The sequence below is a fragment of the Festucalex cinctus genome, chromosome 7 (assembly GCF_051991245.1).
Source record: "Festucalex cinctus isolate MCC-2025b chromosome 7, RoL_Fcin_1.0, whole genome shotgun sequence".
Lineage (NCBI taxonomy): Eukaryota > Metazoa > Chordata > Actinopteri > Syngnathiformes > Syngnathidae > Festucalex > Festucalex cinctus.
The window spans coordinates 3,387,830-3,398,923 of NC_135417.1; the positions used below are offsets into that span (position 1 = coordinate 3,387,830).

The window sequence follows — 11,094 nt, forward strand, 5'->3', positions numbered from 1 at the left end:
GCACTCACTCACACAAGCTTACATCATGTAAGTTACATGGTCTCCCAGGCAGAGAAGTGAAGCCACACCAACCGGCACCGAAGGCAAGTGACGGTTCCACGCCCCCACCCGGAGCCCCACAATAGGAATGTGTATGGAAATGGAAATTGAACTATTGCATCATTTCCTGTCATATATGGCACAATTAAATAAGATAGGTGTGGGTGTGTGCGCAACTTTACACAAGACGGAAAAACACAGAATGCTTTTACTATTTATTATGCCATATACAAAATAGTACCCGATTAGATAACAATTTATACATACACCAAAGATAAGACAAATGCTTGTAACATAACGTGGAATAAATATTGAAACAGTTTTTGCCAAGTGGACATTCTGCTATTTGACAGCAATTTAAATATGAAGCAAAACACAGCTGCGGTTAATGTAGAACTGGAGTGCGGTCGGAAAAACAGTAAGAATTAAAGCCATGACAAACTGTCTAGCACGTTGCTATTGTGCTAACGCTACGACACATCGCAAACGTCCCTTTAACAAAGACTCCCTGAAGCCAATACACGCAGTATTTTACAGGAAAACGTATAGGACAGAATAAACTGAAGAAAATGTGGAGGAGTGTTGTAAAATGTGACACGGTTGACGAAACATATTCCTTCTGAAATATAACATTCATGTGCAACATGAACTCTTTTCTTAGGGATGCACTGAAAATGCATCGCTGAAGATTTCTGGAAAATGGTCACTCGGTCAATTCATAGTTGATATCTTCAAAAACATTTAGTCCAAGAAGGCCATCTATCCAAATATTTTTTTTCTATTCTTCTGCCGTAATTGAAATATATTAGTTTACTTGCAGACATTTTGTTTTTCAACCAACCACAGCTCACCTGTTTCCTGAAGCTGAGCTGTGATTGGTCATTACCTGAGCAACCGTGATGTCATCTTCAGTCGACAGCAAGTGACAAAATGGCCGCCCCCGAGATTGATTTTGCTACTTAACTCATATTTCACAAACACATTTTCGTCGGTTTTAGGTTTGTGGGGGCACACCAGTAGGAGTATTCACTCTTTGAATACTCACCGATTCCAAGTACCAATACCTCTAGTACTCTTGATAACTAAGATTTAATTAGACACAACAATAAAAAAAAAAAAAAAGTGAATAGACTGACACATGATTCACCATGTGTCAATCTGTTGGAGTTATATCTGCTGGCGAGGACTTACTTTTTTGCTAGTATTGGTGGCTGGTATCGGTAGCATCCATGAATACTTGATACTTTAAACTAAGGCCTGCATCGGCCCAATATCGATACCTGGTATTGGTACTCGGCAAGCTCTAGTTTTATTTTATTTTTTTTATGCATTGAACAAAATATAAAAAAAAAAATATTACAGCATTATACTATACATCTTTAGTTTCTGTATTTGACTACATTTGTATTACTCTACATTTTGTACAATACTTCACCAGAGGGAAGCCTTCAGATCATTATATTTATTGTAGTGACTGGCATTAAAAAGATCTGAGTCTGGTCTCAAGTAGGGGTGTCAAGTGATTAAATTTTTTAATCGTAATTAATCACATTACTTTAATAGTTAACTCATGATTAATTGAAATTGTATATCTGTTTGAAATGTACAATAAAATGTACAATAACATTTTTTTTCTAAGTTTTCATACTCTTGTATAAAAGTGGAAAAAATGCTAATCTTAAATAATATGGCTGCATTTTTTAGTCATTGATAGAGTAATTTCATAATATTTCATAAAATTGAGTTAAAATTAAAAAGATGTGCTGTACTCTAAAAACAAGTGCGATATTAATTTGTATTGAGGTCACTTCTCTGCCACTAGATGGCATAATTGCATTTGTAAGTCGGTGACAGCTCAGTGCATTTTTTTTTCATAATCTAATCTTCAGTATGAAGTGACTTTCAAAATTCTGCATATTTTTTTAAATTGTAAAATACAACCTAGCCCCAGTTTCCACAAATATGCATTATTATTACATTTATTACTGCTAAGTTTTTATGTGTCTGCAGCTTTGCAGAAAATGGCCCAGCTGAAATTTTAGGATTTGAATGCATTCTGATTTCTTTCAGTCATCTTTGACTCATTTTCTGTTTCTTCCAATAATTTCGGTGCATCCCTAATTCATTTTTTATTTTATTTGGCTCTTTGGAATTTATTTTCCTCCCTGGAGATGATTTGGCACAAAAAAAACAACTGTAACAGTGCCACGGAATAAAGTGTGCGCGTGTAAAGTCAGTATCACAAAATCATACAGTCTGCAACTACAAACATGGTTGCCCCATAAATAACTGTAAAATAAAGTCAGATATTAAAATATATGAACAAGAGTGTGTGTGCGTTTACTCCTCCTGCTGCCGCGCTGCGATCACGTGCGGGTTGAACTGCGAGATGATGATGGTGATGTCGTCGCGGTACATGCGGGCCAGCTCCTCGGGCAGCGACAGCATCTTGGAGAGCCTCTCGTGGTCCACCGTGCCAAACTCGTTGTTGCCCACGGCGTGCCGCATCAGGTGGGTGGCCGCATTCTGGTCCTCGAAGGCCGACGACACGCGGGCCTTGCGTTCCTCCAGCAGGCCCTGCATCTGTCCCAGGGTGACCCGGTAACCGCCCACCGTCAGCGGCTGCTGCTGGTGCACGCCGGTCAGGTACTCGCCGACGATGCGGATCACTTCCTGTCTGTGCAGAGTCTCCCAGAGGCCGTCGGAACCGATCACCTGCCGGGGGTAGATTGGAAGTCACTAGGTGGAATTTACTTTTGAATAAGTGGCTGAATCATGCCAATGTTGACTGGTCACAACTTGAGGTACACTTGGACTTGCATCTAATGAGATCCCAAAGGAATTTCATCCAAAACATTAGGGGAAAAAAAACAAACAATGGTTACATCATTATGAGTAGTCTACTACACCCACTATTACAATAACTGAATACCATCCATTAAAATTAAATTAACATCACTCTGATTCAGGGTTTGAATAGTTTTGGATATTCTGCAGTAGTTACTTTTTATTTTGTTTTGACTTTTTTTTTTTTTTTTAATTCAGTTAGTGTTCATAGCAGGATTATTTGTTCGTATTCATTAAAAAAAAAAAAAAAAAAAAAAAAAAAAACTTTTATTAGTTTTAGTTTTTTTTTTTTGTTTGTTTTTTTTTTTAGCTTTTTTTATTATATGAAGTTTTTTTTTAAAGTGCAAAGATAAAAAAAAAAGTTACTAAGTATTGTGTAATGATGTAAACTAAACAATTCTCAAACGACTGTTTGACCTTCTATACGTACAGTACGAGGTATCAAAATAAATGTAAAATGAAACCCAAAAGCTAATGTATGATATTGACAAAGGTGAAAACAAAAGACATTTTCATTAAAATTTTAGTTAGTTTTACAAATGAGATATAGTTTCTGCTAGATTTTTGTTTTTCAAGCATTTTTGCTTTTATTTTGTTAACAAAAATGTTTTTCAATTTTAGTTTCAGTTTATTTTGTTCGTTTTTGTTAAATATCTTTACCTTGCTCTGATTGTGATGAACTAAAAATCTTTCCTAAGGCAAGAGATTAATTTTAGATTAGTCAAAGTTTTAGTTGGTTGGATATTTACAAACTCAGTGTTTGCTTATTTAAGTAGTTAGTTGTTCAGTTGCAGGATACAAAAAGTCTACACACCCCTTTAAAAAAAAATAAAAAAAATCCAACTGAATGTGACATAATCGCTTGAACAGCAAAATATTAATCTTTTTGAGGAGAGAAATAAAAATAATTAGTGGCACAAGTTTGTCAACCTTCAAAACTGGGATGACAGCTTCTCAGGAAGGCGACAACAAACGCTGAAACTAGTAAAAAGGTAAACTACAAACCTTTTTGTCTTTTAAAAACAAAAAAACAAAAACAATGATTGTTAGTTGGTTTGTTATTAACTGTAGTCAGTTAATCAATTAGACAGTTAAGTAGTGGATAGTTTATGAAATAGCTTGCTAACTAGTGAGTGAAAAAGTTATTTGATTAGTTTAATAGTTAAGCATTTAGTATTATTGGTAAATCACTCGGTTAAGCAGGCATTTTTTGGTTAATTGTGAAATAGTTAAGTTGGCTGTTTAAGTTGTTAGCATATGAAATAATCCGTGCTAGATTTTAAAACAGTTGCTTAGTTATTGTAGGTGCTTAGTTCATCACTTATCTAGTTAGTTTGTGAGGTAAATAATTATTTTTTCCACATAACTGTTTTTATTATTTTAAGCAAATACAAACAGGTTTTTATATAATGCTAACATAGTTAAAAGCAAAACAAAAGTAGTTAGTTAAGTAGTTAGTTAATCATTTCATTTCATTAGTTACCAAGTCAGTTAAGCAGCCATGTTTTGTGTTAGTCAGTTAAGTAACTCATTAGTGATTTATATTGTCATGTAGTTGTTGGTCAATTAAATAGTAAAGTATTATTATTATTATTATTATTATTATTACCCTTTTCCACTGTTATAGTCTGTTTGCATTGAGGCCAAGTGGGTGCAGTAATGCATTAGGTTACCCATCATTATAATAAAGCAGGTCCCAATTTTGTAAAGAGCATTACCACCACCTACAGGACTGGAGTGGTATTGACAAGCAGATGCTTTTTCAAAACAAGCTGGATGGACACGTTGGGGATGTTTTCATCTTGGTAAGAATCTTTGTTATTCACATTTTTGAGATACAATTCTTGTGAAGGATCTCTTGCAGGTGCACTTAACGAAGCGTACATCAGCGCTTGTCTCACCAGGAAGCGATCCTGCGGTCTGAGCCGGTGGTACGTGATCTCGGGCTCAGCCGTCAGGTACGGCGGCGTGTGGTAGTTGGGCGGTATGAACTTGGTGTGCTCGTTTTCGTGCAGCTGATCGGGCCCCGACTCCAGCACGCGCTTCTGCAGCTCGATGCTCCACTTGAACTTCACGTCGCCGAACGCGCGGAAGGGCATGAGCAGGCCCAGCAAACGGTCCTGAGGACGACGACGAGGACACAATGAGCCGGGAGGACATTCAACACAAAAGTAGGAGGAGCTTACCTGTCGTATAACCGTCTTCCTCTCTGAGGGCGGGTGTTCTTCGCGAATCCGAGCCACCTCGTCCTCGTTCTGGGCACAGTGGTCATTAGAGAGTGTGTGAGCGGTGAAGGAACCGTCCTCCTCTTGCACCCCTAACACCGCCCGAGCATCTCCTGCATTGGCTATATACCTTTAGGACAAGAAAGCATTATTACACTTACTTGCCAACGTACTCTGTAAGGTTTGGACAATTCTGTTTTGCTTGAAATGTATCAATTATAGCTCAGGAAAAACATCAAATTAGTGGGTGCAGTTTATATATACCAGTGCGCCCAACAGACCAAATTTTACGATATGTGACATTTGTTGTTAGTCATACAGATCTGCTCCGTCGACGTGAGCCACACATGCCGTCGCTCCAGAGAAGGCCACTCTCAGAACCCAGTAGTGCAGGAAAGCATTTGGGTCTCCAACCTGGCAGATGAAAAAGGCATTTAACTCCCTCAAACCCAAAAACGTTTAAATACATTTTGTAATACTTGTTCCTTCACTCCCAAAAACGTATTTATACGTTTTGTTTTGTTTTTTTCATGCACGAGCACAAAGAAGGTTTTGATCCAACTTCTGATATGAAGAGGTGGCTTAAAGCAATGGCAACCAGGGCCATGTTGCAAAAGGCTTTTTCGCAGTGTTTTCAGTAGGTATGTGAATAATGATGAAACTTAGCTATATTCTAATGATAATTGCTGCAAAACTGAAACAGTTAAAGATATATTTTCTGATGGAAGAAGAGACTCTAATCTTTCTTTTGGTAGGTTCCATGTTTTTATAGCAATAGAACAGAATATTCTGTGGGCCTTGCAAAATCAGTTAAAATCCAGTAAGATAGCCGGGAGCAAAGGGGGTTGCTTCAGTGAAAATGGCTGCGAGTGAATGAGTTTATAAGCAGAAAATGAGATTTTAAAATGGATGTTAGAAATCAAATATATACCCATTATAGTTAGTATCATGTGTGGTGTACCTGAGCCTCCAGAGAAATGTCATTGTCCAGCCTCTTGAAGGCGTTCATCAGGGCCTCCCGGGTGTCGGGGACGTCACCTGGGCTGAAAGCAGAGAGAACACCAGAGCACCATCACAAAAGATCAATAAACTCGACTGGTTGTGTGACGGCTTATTTCTGGGAGATAACAGCCTGCGTTGTCATAAGCAATAAGAGTAAAAAGATGTCTGTCTATTTATTACACCACTGATTGAAACCTGCAAATTCAGCAAATATTTATTTTCCTACTGTATTATCAATGTTGTGTTGTGTTAATCAAAAGCGAGTGCAGGATGTCCCTGGCTTGCAACGGTTGTCAATTTGTCTAATCGGAACCAGCCGTAGTCCATCACTAAAATACGCTCACGCAATAGTCAAGTCAGGCCAGAAATATAAAACAAAAATGAAACGAAAAACTGAGTATGGTGACAGTTGAGTGTGCCTTCTTGTGCTGCATAAACACAAATCACTGTGCACATTCGTAACCTTAAAATGTCCTGTCGGTATAATTGTAAACTAAGGAGATTTTTGTAATAATATTACATAAAATTAGTTACAGCATAATTTGAATGTATTTTTATTTATTTGTCTCATTAAATAACTTGTTAAATGACTTGTTATCAAACCTTTTACACCAAGTACCACCTAAAAAAAAACAAAAAAATACTTGATGCTCCCATATCACCATGCATGCACCATGCACTAAAAATTTAAATATAAGTGAACTGTGCTTAGGCAGTGATTCTTTCACGTACCACTAGAATAAGCTCAAGTGGTATATTAGTACCACATTGAGAATCTCTTTTCTAAACTATGAAACAAAAATGTTAAAATAAATCATTTTTAAATGTTTAAAAAAATATATTTAATTAACTAGGAATAGAGTCAACCCATTTTTTTTTTTGTCTTTTTCCCCCCTTAATATTTTTCTGTAGGTTTTCCCCCACTGTGTTGAAAGTTTATCAACATTTTTGGAAAAAATCTTTTGTGTTAAAAAAAAGAAAGAAAAAAAGAAAAAAAGAAAAAAGAATTGTCTTCTTTTTTCCAATGCAATTTATTGACTGTCAATTATACAGTCTGGTCCCTACCCTCCGCGAATATATGGGATCCACTGTAATACAAGAAAAATGAACATGAATTATTTTATTCTGAAAAAAAAAATATATATTTTACATATTTTTTTTACCTCATCTACAAATGATCAGGCACATCTGTCAATTTTAAAAAACACATTGCATAAAAAGGTTTGCTTTTTTGATACAGCTCAGGATTAGTGTCCCTTGCCAGGCAAGTTTGAATCAACCATTTTTTTCCCTTTCCGCACGTCTTACTTGTTAAGATCGATGAGCTCCTGCCAGTATGTGCGCAGGCTGTTGAAGTAGAGCATCTGAGCCTCCCTGCTAAAGTAGTCGTTGGGGTGCTTTTGCCACTGCAGGATGGGACTGAGCGCCCGGCCCGCCTCCACCGCCGCCTCCAACTCGCACAGCGTGTCGTGCGGCAACAGGGACACGGCGATGTAGTAAAAGAGCCTCTCGCTGAGCGCCTGGTGGAGACGAGCATCTCGTAATGTTGCAATCTTACGTAATACTACACAATCACTGGCTGCAACAATTAAATGCGCCAGGAAATTGGTGGAGTTAGAGCACATCTGGAAAGTATTTACACCGCTTCACTTTTTCCACATAAAGTCACAACCTTACTCCAAAACAGATTCAATTCAGATTTTTCACAACATTCTACACACAAGACTGCTTACTGCATGTAAACTGGTTATTCTGAATGTTTCAGAAACCGGATTTGGACCATAACCGAATGTCGAAAGCATGTAAACACAGTCTGTGTAGGAATGTGCGAATCTGCGCTCGACCTGTGCACAAGCGCATCCAGCGTGGCCATCGAAGACGCCCAGCAGCATTCCTCTCGTCTGCAGGCATGTTGCAGCACTGCGGCGATCTTCTATCGGAGCGTTTGCTGGCAGCTGATTGCTGTCAAAGCCCATCACAGATGACAGGTTCTTGCCATCAAACTCGGGCACCTACAAGCACCCACATGCATCCAATTAACAGCAAGTAGGCAACACGGAGATGCCGTGGAGGCGTTTTCCAGCTAACCTTGAAGCTGTACTCGTTGGCTTTGAGGATGGAGTTGACTTGGGGTGGAGTGAGGATGTAGCTGTGAAGTGCTGAGGTGGTCTGGTAACATCTTGAGGGAGTGTGACTCATGTGGGGAGGACGCCTGGAGGCGGGCCGCCGAGCGGAGGACCCCAACTGGGGCCGGCGGTGTTGGCATGGTAACAGATTGGAGGACAAGACCTTCGGCCGAGGCAGGCCCCTGAACAGCTGTGACATCACGGGCATGGCAGACGGAGCACTGCGGACACACACAGATACAGTTATTGTGAGGTATATATAAACAACTATATCTCTGTTCACATTCATATGATATAAAAGTGATAAATGTGTCACGGTGCAAATGGAGGAGGACTCCTGTGTTTTTATGGTGGTGAACTGCTTTACAATTAAGCCACTGAGAACAATTTTATTGCCATTTTTCCAAGTTGTGTGAATAGAGAAAAACGATATGTCAGATTATTACTGGTATAAATCAATGTTTAGTTCAAATTTTGACAAATAGAAGGCAGTCCACAATTTCACTCTTTTTTTTTTTTCATGATTCATTAGTGTAAAACTGGGCCAACATCCAAGAAAGTGAGGTTCAAAGAGTGACAGAAAACTGAGAAAGTAAGTAAAATGCCAAAATCTAAGGGAAAAAAAAAAATCTAGTAAAAACATGTATCCAGAAAAAAGTAGCCATTAACATACATCAAGTCCTATCACTTTCCTGCAAAATTCTACCTCTTAGTGGCTAAATTAAGAATGTTAAAATATAAAACTCATTTGTGGGACAAAACATCTTAAGACTGTTTTATTGTATTTTCGTTTTCGAGATAAGAATGTTAAAATGTTACTTAAAACATTGCCTGCACACTTGTACAAATGTCACCATGGCTCTGGAACTGCTTGCGGACAACGCTGCTTATTGTAGTGACTGCAGAAAGTTTGAAACCTTGTATCCCAGCTGCCTCAATAACAAATAAACCCAATATAAAAACACCCCAAGGGATATCTGCTTGATGAGGACAAGAAGACAATCAGTGAATATTCAATTGTACTTGTCTTACGGGAATGTCGAACAAATTAGTGTACACAGAGACAGGCCACAAAATTAAGTAAACCCTAATGAGATATTGTGTAGCTATTTGCTCATGTCAAATTATTAGAAACAGCAACGCAACACCATTCAACAAAGTTTTTTTGTGTGTGTGCTTGTCCTCATTGGCCTGCGACCCCATCACAACATATGAACTTTATTTCACAATGTAAACAAAACATTCGGAGGTCGAGACAAGCACAGTCACACTCAGTAACTTAATACTCAGTGGCTTGACTTGCAAGCGAGTGCAGGTCAGCAGGCTTGCTCAAAATAGCTTGATGTTATGGTGAGAAATGTTTTCTGTGCTCATAACTCGGCGGCTTGGCTTCTGCTGCGGATGCTAGTTCCATGTTACATAATCAAAAGTATGTCTAGTGCTCAGATCCTGCAGTAATAATACACCTCTACGCAAAAGCAGCTGTGTGTCCTCCATAAACACAAGACGAAAGTGAGTCAAGGTTGACCACTGGGAGGGAGCCAGTCAATGTGGCAAAGTTGCCATATTTGTTGACATCACAAGCCTTCCTAGCTAGCAGCGAGGGGAGTGTCGAAGAAACACAATAGCAGTTATTTTGGTTCGCAACACAGAAATAAAAACGGCACGACTACTTAAACGCGTGACAGTTTTAAATCCAACAAGGTTAAGTACTCAATTGGCTTGCAAATGCGTCAGCTCACAGGGCAGAGTTGCCAAATGCTAAACGGAATCAGGGTTACACCCACCACGACAGTGAAATGTATCGAAGCCACTCAAAAAGACATGAATAAACTCGTCGGATTCAGTTATTTTCCACACATTGTAAAAGCACATCACCCACCTGTACTCTTGAATTTACAGAAGTTATTAAAGCTCATGGCTCGAGCCCAAGTACTGCCAGGAAAACGCCTTCGTCGTCCACTAGCGCCGCACCGCAAAGAGCAAGCTGATTGGCTGAGCGCTGACAGCTCGGTCGACGATGACACACAGGAAACGAACATTGACTTTCAAAATAAGACGAATCAAAAGAAGAGTTTTCGTGCCATTTTTCTCCACAGGCATATACGTACACAAGTGGCATAAGTACTCTCAGTACAGAGACTGAAATTGTATTTGTATTTTTTTTTTTTTAAAGAAAAAAGTACTCCAGTAAAAGTAGAAGAACTGACTAAACTAATTGAGCAAAAGTATAATAAGCAAATAAATAACTAAATAAATAAAGTCTAATTTTTAAGTAAATTGTAAAACTTCTCTGCTTACTCCTCCCCCCTCCCAAACAAAATATCATGTAATGAAGTTATAAATGACACGTAAAGGTACTAAGGAAGCTAAACCAACCACCGTTCAACACCAAAGAACGCGAACGTCACGCTTTCAATAATATAACTTTACTCGTTAAAACGTGAAACTGATCACAATATTACATGAAACTTTTGAAAAGAAATAAAAACTAGCTAGCAAACGTTATGAAAAAGAAAAAGTAACTCATATTAATAAGTGAAAAATAGACCTACCCTGTGATGTTATTTCAGATTGGACGAATAATTTTTAACACCACAAAAAGCTGGTAGTTTTCAAGCTGGCAAAAGAACACATTTGATACAAATAATTTTTATAACCAACATCAACCAATTCTCTTGAATGACACCATAGATGGGTAATAGCCTATCGTGCTTGCTTTTCCAAGGACTCCAAAATGTCAAGTAGTGTGACTGTGAACGTGAGTGTACAATGTTTTGTCTAAACGTGCCCTGTGATAGGTTGGTAACCAGTCCAGGGTGTTACCCCACCTATCGCTCAAATCACAGAAAACG

The 11,094-nt window shown here is 38.5% G+C and overlaps 1 protein-coding gene across 1 annotated transcript; it reads right to left on the reverse strand.

The window, feature by feature from the left end:
* Window positions 1–241: 241 nt before the first annotated feature.
* On the reverse strand, window positions 242–10,270 carry pdp1 (pyruvate dehydrogenase phosphatase catalytic subunit 1). Its single transcript, XM_077527385.1, has 9 exons — window positions 10,122–10,270; window positions 8,202–8,460; window positions 7,958–8,125; window positions 7,422–7,633; window positions 6,073–6,154; window positions 5,431–5,525; window positions 5,073–5,241; window positions 4,788–5,006; window positions 242–2,754 (listed from the first exon to the last, which is right to left on the reverse strand). The coding sequence occupies exons 2-9, from the start codon at window positions 8,445–8,447 to the stop codon at window positions 2,380–2,382; spliced, it is 1,566 nt and encodes a 521-aa protein (XP_077383511.1). The 5' UTR covers window positions 8,448–8,460; window positions 10,122–10,270; the 3' UTR covers window positions 242–2,379.
* Window positions 10,271–11,094: the final 824 nt, after the last annotated feature.